This window comes from Styela clava, chromosome 5 (genome assembly GCF_964204865.1).
Source record: "Styela clava chromosome 5, kaStyClav1.hap1.2, whole genome shotgun sequence".
In the NCBI taxonomy this organism is placed as follows: Eukaryota; Metazoa; Chordata; class Ascidiacea; order Stolidobranchia; family Styelidae; genus Styela; species Styela clava.
The window spans coordinates 6,868,656-6,887,125 of record NC_135254.1 but is presented as its reverse complement, the minus strand read 5'-3'; the positions used below and the strand labels follow the sequence as shown (position 1 = coordinate 6,887,125).

At 36.0% G+C, this 18,470-nt stretch overlaps 1 protein-coding gene across 1 annotated transcript in view; it reads left to right on the top strand.

Moving 5' to 3' along the window:
• The window catches only part of LOC120345044 (choline transporter-like protein 2), a 30,052-nt gene that overhangs the window by 1,138 nt on the left and 10,444 nt on the right, over positions 1–18,470 (top strand). Inside the window, exons 2-16 of the mRNA XM_039414420.2 lie at positions 189–311; positions 1,568–1,658; positions 2,395–2,479; positions 3,300–3,497; positions 3,828–3,989; positions 4,823–4,956; positions 5,639–5,780; positions 7,103–7,205; positions 7,371–7,470; positions 8,351–8,555; positions 9,443–9,522; positions 10,461–10,558; positions 11,607–11,694; positions 12,377–12,575; positions 13,537–13,654. Coding sequence (XP_039270354.2) covers positions 189–311; positions 1,568–1,658; positions 2,395–2,479; positions 3,300–3,497; positions 3,828–3,989; positions 4,823–4,956; positions 5,639–5,780; positions 7,103–7,205; positions 7,371–7,470; positions 8,351–8,555; positions 9,443–9,522; positions 10,461–10,558; positions 11,607–11,694; positions 12,377–12,575; positions 13,537–13,654 — 1,926 coding nt within the window. The remainder of the gene's footprint in view (positions 1–188; positions 312–1,567; positions 1,659–2,394; positions 2,480–3,299; positions 3,498–3,827; positions 3,990–4,822; positions 4,957–5,638; positions 5,781–7,102; positions 7,206–7,370; positions 7,471–8,350; positions 8,556–9,442; positions 9,523–10,460; positions 10,559–11,606; positions 11,695–12,376; positions 12,576–13,536; positions 13,655–18,470) is intronic.

Genomic DNA, 18,470 nt, shown 5'->3' with positions numbered 1-18,470 from the left:
TACATCACATCACTTGTTTTACACGAATCTTTCATAGTCAGTATATTTTTTGCTATTAATATCATTATATTCACTTATGCTCGTTTTATTTTAAAAGCTGGTATCTGTTTTGCGTTTTTCTTATTTTTGCATATTTTTTAAGTCGGTACATTTCCAAATAAAAATTGTGTAAAATTTTATTATTTTAGAAAAGAAATCAGCATTCGATCCTTCGAAGGATGGGCCAATCAAAAACCGTTCTTGCACTGATCTGATCTGTTTAATAATATTTTTCGCCGCCATTGTTGGATTCGTCGTCGTTGGGATATTCGGTAAGTGCCTTGTTGCGTATTTACTCAAAGACCTGGTAGACGATATCAGATCAGATGCTAATCTTCACAGACAAACTGTGTAGATTTTTTATTTATTCTAGACGTTTTTCACAAAAACTTTCTCTTTGGCGACTTACGGATATCTACATTTTACCGACTTTCTAGGCACGAATATGGTAGAGTGGTTCACGTAACCCCTGGTCGGTTACGGCTTCCTCCACCATCAAGTCCATGCTTCCGAAAACAAATAACTAACTAATCCCATACCCGACTTTGATCGGTAACCGGACGAGAGGCCGTGATTCGAAATGTGATTTAGCCGTTTTATCAGATTTTCTTTCCCGGGATAAATGTATAAATCCTATCCTATCGTAATATGAACCGTAATGTATTAGGGCCCGTTCAGGGGTTACCTGAAATTCTAATTTCGGTCTCCAGACTCTCTTCTTTTTTAGTTCATGGCCTGTTTTATGCAAATCTGTATCAAAATATGACTGTGTTTCGTGTATCTGAACTGAAGTTGATTCTCAAAATGCCACCATTATAAATACTGTATACACATTTGCAAATGTCACTAAAATGTTATGGTAAATAGGAATATTATGAAAATACCAGTGGAGTCCACCAATCAAGACTAAAAATAAACAAAAATATCACACTATATTGCCGAAACGTGGTGTCATAATTATTCGATTCAACGTACTTTCATTACCGTACCCGTAAAACGAATGGTGATTAACCTGAATAAAAATTGAATGAGCAAGTAATAATAATACACGCTCACTAAGTTAGTATTGAGGGCACATTTAAGCTGAAATAATAATTTCAGCGTTCTACATGAAGACATGGCCTTAAAAACCACGGAGTCCAATCGCGTCTCTTCTATTTTGTATTTCTCTATATAATATTTTAATTCTGTTGGCACGATTTTTTGGCCCTTGTTTCTTGTTTTTCTGATTCAAATACTAAATTTTTTCTGCTTTTCAAGATAATTTTTTTAGTTCCTCTCGGTTGTGTTGGAAATAGAATTTAAAAAGCTTGACATCTTATGCATTATATATTGTTTTACATTTATAATCATGTACCAAACGAGCTACGCTTTTTAAATTTTTATGGTTCTTAATATAAATGGCTGAATATTAAAAATTGTGATTTGTTCATATTATTGCTCTAGCTGACCATGTTGCATATATGAATGTTTAAGTGAAAATAGATTCCCAGCTTTGATATTTTTATTATTCCTTTTTCTTTTTCAGCATGGCTGAACGGGAATCCAGTTATACTTCTGTTGCCTACTGATAGCAATGGAAGAATATGCGGAGTCAAATATGGAGATTTGGATTTGTCGTAAGTTTTGTCCACATATTCTTTTAGTACACACTGTTGTGTCTGCTTTCATACTTCATAAAAACGCAATACATCACATGTCGAATTCATGTTTTGTTCATTCATGTTCTACTTTGACAAAAGGATACCGCAGTGGTTTTCAAACGGTGGGGCATAGACAATTTTATGAGGGGACGTGAAGCTAATTAAAGATAAAAAAAACTTTGTTAGATTTGATCTTGATCGTCTTTGGATATTTACAGTTTATTTATTTTGAATATTTAGATTTCATCCATGTATTTTCAACTGTTTTTTAATGAAACATGCTTTGCCTTACTATCCGTTATTTTAGGTTATTAGTAGCTAGTTATTTTTGAGGTAGTGCACGAGACAAAGTTAAAACGTTTGAGAACCGCTGGGTTAGAGTATTCTTATGCATACTGAGATTCATAAGAGTAGAACAAGCTATTCTTGAGACTTCATTTTCAAAGTGCCATTTCAGCTTTGAGTCACAGAAACCTTGTTTAATCAACTTGTCTTAAATAGTAACTGATTGGTGTAGCTGCTCGATAAACAACATCGTTTTTTTCGCGTCACCCTTCACCGCGATTTTTTAAAAATATTAGCCATTTACATATCAATGGCTTCTTGTCTAAAGCCATGTTCAAAGTTAAAATGTATGAACACCTCTCATTTGCAATACCGACATGATTAAGTTATCCACTGTTTTGATTTATTTTCTTTTTCAAATGATCAGAAACAAGACAAATCTGTTCTTCTTTGACTTGACACAATGTGCCAGTCCAGCAAGTTACCTGAATTTTCAATGCCTCACACCACAGGTGAGCTTTTTGTTATAGGAATAGGATATGATTTACATATTTATCCCAGGGTAGTGGAAAGCCGATAATGCGGCTTAATCATATAGCAAACCACGGCACCTTGTCCGGTTACCAGTCCTTGTCGGGTATGAGGTTAGTTAGCCAGTTATCTGTTTAAGATGCATGGACTTGATGGCGGATATGAGACAACGAGACAACTCTGATACCTAAAATACTTCTCTTAGACTAAAATTACCTTTCTATGCCTTGATTACAATTTTTCCTAATTAAAGTTAATTTTGAATGTGATAAACAATTTTTATATACCTGAGCATTGTGTCAATTCTTCATTCACAGAAACTCAATATGACCTAATATAATGGCTTCTGTCACTTTTAACTCAAAATTATATTCTTCTGAGCAATCATGACTCAGTGATTTTCATGATGATTGGTAATGTGGGCATATCTGTAGCCTTTGCTCTGAACAAGGCTCTGCAGAAACATCCTATGATAAGTAAGGATATCAAAAGGACCTGAATCAAGGGGGCGGGATATCAAAGACCCCTGTATTGGGTGCTCCAGAAGTATGTGTACCACTAAGAAGGTAATTAATTTTGTTCACCTACTTTACATCAAGTTGTGTGAAGGGACTGAAATCTGTGGACAGGGGGGTATATTCACTTAGATAACACAGACAGTCCCAGAACTCGTAATTGAACTAAAATAAGGAATATCATAATAAAATTATGGCCTAACCTGGTACACATACTACGGGAGGACCTTGTATTGTAATATTCATGTATTTCTGCATGACGAAACAAAGCTGATCGATTCTACAGGTCTGTGTCAACTCGTGTCCAGATTCAAGTTGGACTTATATTCAAGATCTTGTGATACTTCAGGCAGCCAAAACAGCTTCAGCAAGTGGAGCTAGCAATGCTGTAATTTCAACTTACGCTCAGACCAATCTGAATCTGGACTGGTCCAAATATATCTGCAAATATGACATTGACGCAAAAACTGAGTTTGAGAAAGGGGTGAGTGCATGGAAGCAGGATTTTAATTTTTGAGGGAGCAAGAAGTTAATTGAAAATAAAAATATTTGTTAGCTTTTATCTTACTTGCCTTATTTTGGATATTTACATTTCTTCATTTTAGATATTTAGTTCCATCCACACATTTTCAACGTGTTTTTGAGTGAATCATACTTTTGTCTTACTACCTGATATTTCTAGCTTTTTGTTAGCTAGTTCGTTTTTAAATGGGGCGCAAGACTTGAAAAATTCTAAAAATGAAACGCAACTAAAAAAAGGTTTAGAACAAATGTGTAAAACACTTCAATTTCACAGTTCTCTTTATTCTTGTAGACAAATGGCGAAAGTGATCTTCAAGCAATGATATCAGCAGAGAAATGTGCTCCATATTATATACCAATGTCTCCAGTTGTGAACCGATGCATACCGAGTGTTATAGTGGACGCTACAAATTTTGTGGCGGATTCTGCATCTGGACAAGACACAACAATCGTGGTATGTCATTGTAATTTAAAATCTACTTAGGATAGGATTTACATATTTATTCCTGAGAGAGGGAAGAGGATAAGATGGCTTAATCATATGGTGAACCCTTGATTATGGGCTTATCAGAAAACCCCTATTAACAAATGTTCAAAAGGAATCATAAATGTGATATATTCAAATATTGGACACTTCATCAATAACAATGAGAAGTTAGTACTGAACAAGGCTTTGCAGAAACATCCTATGATAAGTAAGGATATCAAAAGGACCTGAATCAAGGGGGCGGGATATCAAAGACCCCTGTATTGGGTGCTCCAGAAGTATGTGTACCAAAAGTAGAACTAAGATAAGGATTAAATTATGGCCTAACCCTAACCTGGAACACATACTACATTCCGGTGACCGCCATCTTGGTCAATATACTTCGGGGGTACCGAGCGAACACGTACTACTTCTTTTAGCAACACCTTTCCAGCTAAAATCTGTACGTTTCAAACTTTACTTAAGGTTTTGTTTGCTCTCTAAATTCTATAATCAGTTTCATTTATTTTGTTGTTATCAATTATTTAATTGTCTGTTATGCTGATTATGGAGTCAAAATAAACTTATACTAACATAAAATGCAAGAAATTCAATGACTCTTCTGCCGTTGCGTGACTTTTACAAACATGTTCTATGAAATTTTTTCCCGCCTATCATTGCTACTCGAGCAACTTTTTTTCTTATTTTTACTAGTTAGTAAAGCAGACAGTCCACTTTGACACTTTAGTTGTCAGTTTGCTCAGAGATAAATCTTCATTTTTTCGGAGTGAGTGCGCATAATTTTGCTGGTATAATTCCAGGATGCGCTCAATCAAACAGTAACCGGCTCAAATCTAAATCTTGGGAGTGAAGTCATTCAAGCGTATCTCAATGCTCAAGAAATTGGAATGAAAATATTTGCTGACTTTACTGCTTCTTGGTACTGGATACTGGCGTGAGTATCTTCGATTATATTGCAAAATTTAGTACTCCTGAAGTATGTAAACCAAGATGGCAGACACCGGAACGTAGTATGTGTACCAGGTTAGAGTTAGGCCATAATTTCAGGTACAAATACTACGGGAGTCACTTGGCTAGTCCCCGAACTCGTAATAGAACTAAAATAAGGAAAATTGGAATAAAATTATGGCCTAATTCTAACCAGGTACACATACTAAGTTCTGGTGTCCGCCATCTTGGCCACATACTTTGGGAGTACCCAAAATTTTATAAATTGCAAACAATTTTTATGTTTTATGATTATTAAGTCTAAGTCAGAGGTTCTCAGACGGTGAAGCGCGCCCTATAAGGGGTCGTAGGCAATTTTTTGGGGGGCGTGAAGCTTATAAAAAATAAAAATATACGATATGTCAGATTTGATCTTGCCCGCTTTATTTTGGATATTTACATTTCTTTATTTTGGGTTTTTACATTCCATCCACATATTTTTAATATGTTTTTTGAATAAAACATACTTTCACCTTCCTATCTGTTATTTGTAGTTTTAGTTATTCTTGGGGCGTGGCTCAAAAAGTTTGAGAACCACTAGTCTAAGTGATTCACATATTGATTTCATATGATTAGCTTATCAAGTTTCCTCTCGCTTGGGATAAATATTATAATCTTATTATTTGCAGTGGCCTTGGAGTAGCTGCGGTGATTGCATTTCTCTGGATTGTAATAATGCGTTGGGTTGCATGGCCAATGGTCTGGATCACTATATTTGGACTCTTTGGTGTGCTGGGATTTGGAGTCTATTATACGTACACTGAGTGGCAGGTGAATGATTTTTATTATGATAAATCATTAGACAAATATAAAAAAAAAACAGGGTTTGAATTCTAATGTAGAAGTTTGCCCCAATAATTATTTTCTGCGAAATGCATTTTTATTCTAGAGAAACATTCATGAAATAACTTTTAAAGCATGACCTTTTTAGAAGTGTGTCGTACCTTCAATGACACTATGTTTAAGCAACAATGCAGCATTCACTTGTCTAAAGCCTTTGGACAAAAAATGCTTATAATCAGTGGTGAGCTGTAGCCGGAACGCACCGGAACGGCGTTCCGTTTGTTGGACATTTTACTGCATTTGCGTTCTTGTTGTTGAAATAAAATTGTGGTACAAAAAGTCTGGTTTCTCCGGTAAACTTAGTTATTAATTTATGTTTTGTTGCATCATAATTTGTAAATCTTTTTACGTCACATCACACAAATAATTAGTACAGCAGTAACGTGTAATAGATGTTTCCCCGACCTTTGATCCCATGAAAATTCCATACCTTTCTAATGATAAGATTTGTATTGAATTGCTATGAATACTCTTATAATTTTACACACACATTTTTCATATAATTTCTTCGCAGTTTCATTGCAGTTCTGTAAATGTTCGCGTAGTGTTGTGAATATATCACATTTTTGCGAATTAGGTTGGTAAAATTTTTTTAGCTCATCACTGCTTGTAATAACACAAACTGAACCCAAACCTTGAGTCAAGTCGAAATGTAAAGCGCAGTTAATAATTGACTTAGTGTCCCTTGTGGTTTGTTGGTGACACACCCAGGTCATTCCATTTAGATCAGGGGTGTGCAACCTGCGGCACACAAAGGAAAATTATAAGCCCTAAAAGCTAGCTTGTGGAAAGCAAACAACCCATGTCACGACATCAATAAATCATTTTTTGTGCTTGCTACCTGAAAGCCTACGTTGAATATAGGTGGGCCCTCAGTTTCACCAAGTTATTCGTATCAGGCCCTGCTGTATTGAAGGTTGCACACTCATGATTTCTAAAGTATTGTATAAACGTTGACTCAAAAATTCAAATATTGGGAAAGCATCGATCAGAGTTTGCATTTAACATTTATTCATTATAGCGCTTAGCCTTTGTCGTCATGAACTTCATAAACCGATTGAAACCGAATTCTTTCTTTTTTTAATCTCAGAATGATTTAACATTAGATTCCCTCATAGGCGATGTTGATTGATAACCATTACTGGTTTATTGTGTCTCATTTCACGCTGAAATACATTTTTCTTTTATTTTGCTTCACTCTGTATCATTCATTTCTTATTTTATTTTTATGTTTACTTTTAATTTCACAGAGACTTCTTACAGTGGATGGTGCCAATGCAACTTTGGTCTCAACAGGATTCACTACAAATCTGAGTCAATATCTTGCGCTTCAAGAAACATGGCTGGCTTTCTGTAAGTAATATTCTCATTTTCATTCACAATGTTGGGTAAGACATAGGTTCTCAAAGTGCTCCATACAGAGCCCTAGGGCTCCGTGAAAGAAACCTAGGGGCGTATGTATTTGTTTACTTATTAAAATAAAATATTTTTTAACTTTTTTTTTCATTTTTTTTTCAGTCATCATTCTCTGTGTTGTGACCGCAATATTTTTCCTGCTAGTTATTTTTTTGAGGAAAAGAATTCTTATTGCGATTCAAATTATCAGAGAAGCAAGCAAGTAAGCAGAATCATATTCTATTAAAGTGTTGCACGGTTGGGGCTATTATAGGCAAAGTTATTCTGTTAATTCATTTCATAGATGCCCCATTACAGCAATTGCTGTTTTTGTTGGACATAACCCTGTGGATCGTTGAAAATTTCTTTTATTTTTTTATCTTCTTTTTTCTTGTTTGAAAGATAATTTCTGAATCAACTAATTTACCAATCAACTGTAAATCTTAAAAGCAAAATTGTTTTTCAAATTTTCTCCAAGTCCTATGAGACCTTTCTCACGTCGTCTTTGTCGTGGTCGGTTTTGAATATATTTTATTTCAATGTGGCATTCTGTCAAGCTCGGCTCAGCGTTGTAGCACATTGTACTAAGCGATAAGATGGTGGATTTCTGAATTTCTCGCTGCTGTAGGGTGGTTCACATAACTGCTGGTCGGTTACAGCTTACTCCACCATCAAGTCCATGAATCTGAAACAAATAAATGATTAAATAATCCCATACTCGACATGGACTGGAACCGGACAAGAGGTCGTAATTTGCCATCGGTTTTCCCATCCCTCAGGATGAATATGTGAATCCTATCCCTTGGACTGATCTTTTTAGCTCAGCGTTAATTGCTATAGTAGTTAGTGGTACCCAGTTATTAAATGGAATAAGTAGGGTAGTATTAATCATTTGACATTTTCCATAAACTATAGCATTGCTCCCTTGCATAAAATATATCTTCAATCTATTATGTTTTTTACTCATATTTGCAGCATTTTTAGTTACTTGAAGTGAAACTGATAATATCATGGTTTGAAAAAACTTGTCATCTTACTAGTTATAACTGAACAAATATCATACTTGGTTGTATTTATTCTAATCAACTCTATTAATTTTTCAGAGCTGTTGCACACATGATTTCCACTCTTTTCTACCCCCTAGTGACATTTATTCTTGCAATAATTGTCATTGCATTCTGGGCTGCGACAGAATTGTTTCTGGCATCATCAGGTGATCCTGTATACAAAGTCTTGGACACCAATTCTACCAGAGTAGCTGCAGAAACTGAAACTGACCCATGCAACAACACTGTCTGCAATATAACAGTAAGTTGGCCGATAATTGTTTTTGCAAAACATTTTTGATGACATCATAAAATCAACTTTGAAAAGGTTTTAAAAATGCAGCCAGAATTACATAGCGTTTCACTGTTTTTAAAAGTTCAAGATTTGTTCTGGTTTAGCATTGCCTTCCTTCCAACCCTTTGGATGAGATTCTCAAAAATGTTAGTTTTTTAAATATTATCACAAAGTGATATGCTATGGTAAAATAGCCATTCAATCAAGTTTGTAATCAAGCTCACGCATCAGCATTTCAATCTAGTCATTAATTCAAAAAAAACTTTGTACAAGTGACACAGGGCGCAACCAAATATGTAATTACCGTATTTATTTTTCTGAATAATAAAGAAATCTGAAGGTCTCACCCTTGTGGATAGTGAGAAAATTTTATAAATATTTTTATAGTGCTATGCCATCTATATCTAAGCCAAATAGGCATTCAATCAAGTTTATTATGTTATCAGCATTTCATGAGTCATCAATCTAAAAAAAACTCTGTGCAAGTGACATATGGGGCAATCAAGTATACAATGACTATCGAATGTTAGACTCACTCTATGACGCTGCCCTATAACCATCACTGGTTTATCCCTTCACACTGAAATGCACTTTTTTATTTTTCTCAATCATATTTGTAAAATGTGTACTTTCGGCACGTTATAAAATAAACTACTGACCGACTGAATTTGCCATACTCTTAGTGAGGTGGTGCGCTTAGGTTGAGATGCCAACATGATAGGGCCAACTGCTGATTTACTTGTTGGGTTTTGGTATTGTAACTACCGTACTTCGTAGAATACAATCTGATCATTTTATCAGCAATGAAGTTTCATAAAATTTCTGTATTTTCAAGTTTCTTTTTATTAATTCAGGTATGGAATGAAGCAAACCATACATTTGCAAATGATGACACAATAAAATGTATGTTCATTGAGTATGGAGGAGACTCACTGTGAGTATTTCATATATTTCAAAATAGAAGTGTTGGTTCTTCAGAAGTATGCGCACCGAGATGTCGTACAACCTGAATCCTAACCGGTACACACATAGCATTTTCAGGTTGTGCGCCATCTTGGTGCGCATCCTTCTGGAGGTCCGAACGATTTTATCCTGGAAAGGGGAAGTACTAAGGCAGTGGTGTCCACCATTCCTTGACTCACTGTTCATATAAACCAGCGGTTCCCTACCAGGGCCCCGTGGTCCACAAGGAGGGCCAAAGAGCAGTTGGAGGGAGCCACAGCGCTAGATGCAAAACTGATTTTACTTTCCCTTTAAAAAAACTGCTAGTTCTTCCCAGTTTTATTGCTTGATGAGGTTATTTGACAGGATGTTTTCACTTGAATGAGCATGAATTGTTTGAATAGAATGGGATTTGAAATCTACCAATCAAAATACCACTGGAATGATGGGGGGGGGGGGGGGGTCGCATGAGTGCTAAAACCCTCAGAATGGGGCCACAAATCATAAAAGGTTGGGAACCAAGGTTGATTGTTATTCAATCTTCAAAGAAGCATTTGCTTAATTAAGATACATGTTTAAATAACTTTTTAACATTTTTTTACCATTTGTGTCTATATACAGTCACTTGTTACGTCTATAATATCACAGTTTAAGCATGTATATATTAATAACAATTCAGTACAGTATCTGAACAATTCAGTATCTTAATTATACGTACCATTACCGGCTCCTTGCAGGCGCTCTCCCTTTTCTGTTATATTTTACAAAGTGTCTGCCAATAAAAATCCCACTACAAGCATAACAAATTTTTAACTTGAAACATGTATCAATCGAATTAACATGAGTATTTAAAAAAAATTTCTATGTAGTTCCTCAAATTTCTGTTTTGTTTTTGAACCTGAAATTCAAATTTCATTTCATTCATACCAGGTTTCATCGAAACACTCTATGGCTCCAGATTGCAATTGTTTTTGCATTTTTCTGGCTTCTGAATTGGGTTATTGCTCTCGGAGAATGTACATTGGCAGGTAAGAACATTGATTTTTCAGAAATTGGAATTTGAAGAGAAATAAATTGTGAAATTAATTATTGTGTGCAGAAGAGCCGCTGATAGCGTAATGACAACTAACAGTTATTACTCATCAATATAAAGTCAAGAAAAAGTAACAGTTGACATACTGCCGATGCAATTTGAATGACAATAATTTTGATATATCTTTCAATGCAAGTTTTTAATATAACATACAATATATACTGGGTTATACCTAGGATGGGATTTACATATTTACTTTGGGGGAGAGGAAAGTCGATAAGACGGCTTATCCATATGGCGAACCATGTCCTCTTGTCTGGTTACCAGTCCATGTCGGGTATGGGATTAGTTAGCCAGGTATTCGATTTGAGATGCTATTTGATTTATGCTTGTCTGGTATTATTATACATCAGAATATCTTTTCTTTCTTGTGATTCTGTGTCAGCTTACCCATACTGATTTTTTTTATTATTGACACATTCACATTAGATTAGGAATTTTCATATTCATCAAGATTGATAAGAAAGCTGATAGGATAAGTAAATCATTTAACAGGACTTCATTATACGGCCTATCATCCAGTTAATAGTTCATTGATCAAGCTAACTAGCTTTGGTGGTGTGGCACATCATGCTAAGCATTAGGAACATGCCTGCCATTACCCCTATGGGTTTAATTATGTGCAAAAAGGTTGCTGACTCCTCGCCATCATAGGATAAGTTCAGGTATTTGTAACAAGTAACTGATCAACTAATCCCATATCCAACATGGACTGGTAACCGAATGAGAAGCCATGGTTCGTCATATGATTGAGCATTTAATCAGCCTTCCTTTTTTCTGGGATTATCGTAATATGTAAATCCTAATTAATAATCCTAGGTCCATGGGCTTTGCTGGTTACATAAACTACCCTACAACGAAGAGGAATTCGTTGGTAATCATTTATGACAAATGTATTCATAGCGACATGTTTGTTTTACACAAACTTATTTGACTTCATGTGCCATGCTAATGAAATCTAATCTTGTTATCTTCATTTACAGGAGCATTCGCATCCTATTATTGGGCATTTGATAAGTCAACAGATATACCAGCGCTCCCCTTGTTTTCTGCTTTTGGAAGAACTTTGAGGTATGTTGTGGAGCGATTTATATCTAACGCTGTTAAAATATATGTGCAAAGACAATTAAACCGATAAATATTGGTTATGATCAACTTCAATTTTTAGGCAATGATGAGGTTTTAATCATAATATCATAAACCATGGCTTTTTTTGCTGAGTGATGTCAAACAAATAGTTAAGCTAAAAGGCCAGGTTTTGGCTTTTATTTTCAAATCAAAGCTGTTCCAAGCAACTCTCACATTTTTCATTCACTATTTGATTTTGTACAGTCCACCAAGATGCATACTGAAAGTTTTCCTTTTCCTGGCGCAAAAGATTCAGTAAAAGCGCCATTTACTTTCATACTACACCCATATCTGTCATGGCACCGTTCCTTACAAGAAACAGCGTTTTACCACATCACCACTTTTTTCATCTCTATGCATAATGTGAAAAAGTATAACATGTTAAATTTGCAATATGGAGGTACGGTAACAAATTTTGTTCCCCTAATTTACATCAAGTTGTGTAAAGGGACTGAAGCCTGAGGGCAGGAGGTATATTCTCTTGTTTAATACAGACAGTCTCCGACAAATTGTAATAGAACTGAAAATGAGGAAATTCGGAATAAGATTATGACTTGACCTGGTACACATACTACGAGAGTACCCATCAATTTACTAAACCGTCGTTTTTTGCTTTATACATCAGGTACCACACTGGGTCTCTGGCATTTGGTTCCTTTATCATTGCACTGATACAAGTTATCAGAGTCCTACTTGAATACTTCGACCACAAAATGAAAGGCTCTGAAAACAAGGTTGCAAAATTTTTCATGTGTATTTGTAAATGCTGTTGTTGGTGCCTTGAAAAGTTTATGAAGTTCTTGAACAGGAATGCCTACATTATGGTAAGTACCATAACTTTTAATTAAAAATTCAATACCTCTTAGAATGTTAGTGTTTAGTTGAAACTCTTTTTCATAAATTTTATTTTTTTGTTGAGGCTTGTGACTTTTTTAGTATTCTGTATATGTACGTTTTTTGAAGCAAAGGTACAATGTTTCACCAGAAAAAATGGAGTGGCGTGACAGTTTACTGACATGGCATTGCAAGTTATAAGTTGAGGTTTAATCCCAACACTAACCACTTTACCCAGTGCAAAATAAATTGGTGGAACAATTTTGGAGCTAAAAATTTCAAATCCAGTTCTAATATATGTATGCTTCTTATATAGCAGGGGTGGCCAACACGTCGTTCGCGATCGACCGGTCGATCGCCATGTCCCGAGAAGTCGATCGCGTCTGATGTTGAGTGAATTTAATAACATACCGGTACCCTAAAAAATTACCACTCTAGACCCAGTTTTTGTGTGGCGATTTCATTAAAAATGCGCCCACACAGCCAAACTTATTGGCAGCGATGTAATTTTTCGTATGCATTTGTGCAGTTATCTGCATATTCAGTACTCATTCGTTTTTGTGCATGACCTTATTACCGATCAGTCGATCGCGAGCTATTTTGAAGATTTTAGTCGATCGCGGCCGAAAGCAGGTTGGCCACCTCTGTTATATAGGGTGTCCATAAAGTCTTTTAAAATTGCAAAGAGAATTTATCGATACTATATATTGTTTTGGCCCTCACAGATGTATTAAATGAAGTAGAAATACTAAAACAATTATTGATTCAAAAACAACCTACGGTACCTGGTTAAGATATATTGAGAACTGACTTCATAACAAAATTGAAATTGTAAAGGGAATTTATGGACACTCTGTAGATATTGCAAGTACTTGTCTAGTTTAGAACCTTGTTCAGAATAAATACACAGAACACACATGCTGTATGTATGATGACTATTATCCATTTCAGATTGCAGTCTATGGTAAGAACTTCTGTTCATCTGCCAAGCAAGCCTTTAAGCTAATTATCAGAAACATCGTTCGTGTAGCAGTCGTGGATAAAGTGACAGATTTCCTGCTTTTTATGGGTAAGTTGCGTTTCCTTCAGTGACACTATATATAAGGAATTACCGTATTTATTCAATTATAATGGATCTTTTCTTCTAAATCTTGAGGCAACTTTTGTGCAATTTTTGTTTTCTGGCGTAGTGCAAGTCCATGCCTTCTCATAAACTTTTGTGCCCAACCATTAGATGCTTTAAAGGTTGAATCTTTGCAAATCTTTTGTGCACGGAGTCTAATATGGAGCGAAGTGACGATGTACCCACTAGATCAGTGGTTCTTAAACTTTTTCGAGCGCGACCCAAATCTGAGTTTTATGAATACTCGCGACCCAATCCTAAAAAACGCAAAATGTGTTTTTAATGTTAGTACAGTTTGACTCAAATACAGACAACTATTTATTAGAAACAGTCCATTGACTCAGTGAGATTGATGAAACTGAAATTTCCTTTTTAATTATATCTTCAATACACAGCTCTATTTTACTTAACGCAATACGCAAGTTGTCACGGGTATCGAAGCGATTGCGAGCTTAGTTTTGATAACCGTCAGTGCCAAATATCCTCGCTCGCACAAGTGCTTTGTCGCGAATTGTAGCAGAAAAGGCGTCCGCTGTCCGTCGCAAACACGACATCCTAGCTGGCCTTCGGTATCTCTCGCAATATACAACTTTTTACTCGTCACATGTGCACGCACTGCTTCGTTCGCGGTAAATGGTGCCTCGAGATGAAGTCACATTTTCTCTAGATATTGAATAATCTAATGTCGAGAAGCGAGCTTTTTCATTGCGTCGTCTATTACAATTTTCATTACCAAAAAAACACCCAATTTTGGTTATTTTAATCCACTAAGACGACATTCCATGCGGTCAACACAACGACAAGCGACGTGCATGGTTACCGATACCATAAAAATAATACACGTGACTGGCATATCAGAATTGTGATGTAACAATGAGCTCAAGACAGTTCTTTCCGTGAATGAAATTTTTTATTTCATTATTTTTAAATACCAGAGTTTAGAAGCTAAATTGAAACATTGGGAAAGCTGAAAATTCGTCCTTCTCCTCTTAGATTGCCCTTGCATTGACGACCTTGTCGCGACCCATTTTTAAACCTTCCGCGACCCATGTTTGGGTCGCGACCCATACTTTAAGAACCACTGCACTAGATCTTTGATCAACTATCCAATCATAAAGCTCCTTCTCCAACTCTGGGTACCGGGCTTGTCTCCCTCGCCGCGCTTTCTTTGTTTTGTTCATATCTTTTAGAACAACTTTCTGCTTTCTCCAATCTCTGACATTTGTCTCTGGTACATTGAATTCTCTAGAAGCTTTTCTATTTCCATGAGTTTCCGCATAATCAACAACCTCCAGTTTGAATGCAGCCCTATATGCAGAACGTTTTTGTCTTGCCATCAGTGTTAACTCTAAGCAAATTATGAGTGCGAAAGTGCTTCGCAGTCCAAAAAAAAAGTGCGAAAGTGCTTTTGCCGATTTTAACAAGTTAGGTGCCCTAGCCTTTCATATAACCCATTTAAAACGGCATAGATACTCGAAAAAGCGGTCCTCCGGTTAATATTATGAATTAAAGAGAAGCCTTTTCGTTAACGGAGTTCCCTTTAAGCGAATTCATGTTTAATTAAAACAAGCGAATTCATCGGCAACGAAATGACATCTGCTAACACCTGCCAGGGACAAAACTTTCATGCAATGTATAACGGTGTCAGTGGCCTTCTCGCGTAAACAGCAAAGACTTTCACATTTGTTACTCCTTCCATCTAACAGACACGAGGCAGGCTGGAAACCATATTAGTTACAGGGTGGATCGTTTGTACAAATCCCGTGCAAAACAACCCCCCCCCCCCCAAATATAAATAGCAATCAACTAATTCGGGTTAGATGCGCTGGAAATTCAACTGCGATTCATCCCTAAACCTAATCTGATAATTATTAATTTGTGATTTTGAACCACTCTGAAAGTCGTCACCCGCTGTTTTAAAAGATATTACGCAGGATACTCCCCTGTTTTGAGAGATAGGTTGACCTACTTTCCTTTCAAACTTTTTTCTCCGAAATATTACACAAGATCACTTTGAAAATCCTTCCGTTTCGTGAGCTAGCGTGACCTAATTTTTCATTTACATTTATTTATATTATACTATTTCAGAGCTTACCCAAAGACAAGTAATTTTTAAATGTCGACATGCCTTGGTTTGCGTGCGAGTCAGTTTAAATCGGGCAGAAAACATCATATATTGGCAAAATGTTCAGTAATGTCATGTACTTTCAGCATTCATAAATAACACTCTTTGTAATGCTGCTGACCTAGTATCAAATATTCGCATCACAACGCCACTTGCGAGGTTTCCATATATTTCAACTACACTAATAGGAACGATGACATCAAAGAGTTTTCTTTTGCGAAGGTACACTAAATATAACGAGGGTGATTCTTGAGAAAAACATGAATATAAAAAATAAACGAATGATATGATAATGGATCCCAAATAATTTTGAGAGTGTCTCGAAATACCAATCCATTTGATAAATAATTTTTATTCGATCACATGAACGCTGATATCCTGAAAATTAATGTTGAAAGAGAATTACGCATTCTCAGATAGGCTTGCACGTAATTGACAAAAATCAATTCCGTAATTACGGCAAAATCAATTACGTAATGACCCCGTAATTGCGATATTTTTCCATGCATTTAAACCTATCATAACAACCAATTAAATCCACTTCTTTTCCGAATGGGACATTGAAGTTGGGTTTTCATATTCTTGGCAGTACTACACGCCGTCGGCAGATGTTAAAGGCAAATATCAAGGAGTGAATTCAAATTAATTTTATTCTGATTTTTATCTTTTGTGTTAGCTTTGGTTTTCCTTTATCACCTTCGCAAATTAACCGTCCCATTTTTATGCGATCAATTTTATTTTATTATTACCGACACTGGTAATACGGATATTTATGGAAACGATAGTTTTTTAAAACCACCTTAGTGCTGAATAAAAATTACGGGTTTCTAATTTATTAACTAACGACGAGCGTATTCTCTCGTTTGATTATACTTGCGATTTCCTCGCGACGAAGACTTGTTTTTGCAGCGTCTTCTGCATTATCCGATATTACTGCCTTGTTAGCATTTTATAATAATAATTATTGATGTCGACTTATTGACGATATTCCGATTACCATGCTTCATTTTACATTCAATCATTTCGCGGACTGAATGTTTATAACATTATTTGCGTAAAATTTAAGATCAAATATTATTTATTTGAGTATAATTTAAATATGGAACTTATATGATATGCCTTCTCCGAAAACACAAAGTTATATCGCAAAACAATGCATTTTGTGACATTTATTTTACACTCACGACATTTATTTGCTAACTCAAGTCGTCGATCCTATCGGCCAAGATTGACACAAGTTTGGTCGAGTGCCGGTGGTATTCAAGTCGACGATAAATCAAATTAAGTTGCCGCATTTGGTAAGACAGTTAATCATATATGGCCGAAATATTGAGAGGAATTGTGAAAAACATCATGAGCAAGGCCAAGTCCGGACTGATATATAACGATAAAACCGTTAACAGAACATCAAGATTTTGTAATAGAAAATGGATCTCGCACAGAATAAACACACTGGCTCATATTTGATTATATATGATCCGTCGTTTTGCTGTTTCTCTGCCGTCTCAATCGCTTTACCGATGCCGAGAAGACGAAGTTGCGTTGGTTCATTACGCAATCTCTCTTTTGTCGTCATATTGCTATTTGATAAGCGCGACATTAATTATCACGGCGAGGTATTGGCGCGAGTGATCAATCGCTCTTTTCGCTTATTCGGTTCCAATTCGTCGCGAAAGCTCTTCGTTAAATTTCACAAGATCGTCGTGCTGAAATGTTATGGATACTTTCCTGTTTATACCCCAAGTCTGAAATACAACAGCCAAAAACAGTATGATATTCCATGTTCATATATCAAGTGTTCATATTAACAATAAAGAATGGTTAAGCATTGCTAATCCACACTTAGTGGGGAATTCCCACTATTTAAACGCGTGACTATAAAATAGAAACGGAACATATATATTATATACCATAAGTAACGGAAAACTGGAACAAGTAAATAATAAATAAAAGTAAAATGGATACAAATGTTTGATAGACCATGTTTGAAAGATTGATCTCCTGCGTTCATTAGTCATTTCACACGAAGAAGTTGAAACCGGGCGTGTTAACGTCCATCAGTCTTAACACAATTCTTCCCCCTATCTACGGTTATTATGTACATTGGCCATGGCCATGCAAGCTAAGAAGCGAGAGAAGTTGAAACCAGGTGTGTTGGCGTCAATAGGTCTCAACGCAATTCTATCCCTTATCTACGGTTAAGTTACGGGAGAAGTTAAAACCAGGTGTGTTGGCGTCAAACGGCCCTACTCAGTTCTTCCCCCTTAACTACGTTAATAATTTACATTGGCCATGCCAGAGAAGTTGATAATAGGTTAGTAAATGGCAACGCGTCAGGCCTTCCTTCACCTACGTAACAAGAGAGAGAAAAACGGCTGCGAATACCGGAACTCTCTTCTACTTGTTGAGCTTTCATTTTTCGCAATCGACGAAATTGACTGCTTTGAAGAAAGCTCGTTTCAATGCAATAATTACGACTTTACGTAATTCGTAACTTCCCTTCCGTAACTCCAAATAATTACGTAATTCCGTAAATCCGTAAATTACGTGCAAGCCTATTCTCAGATATCGGACATCCAGTCGCGATATTCAATCGTTTATATGCACAAATCTCACGTTAATAGTAATTGCTACCCA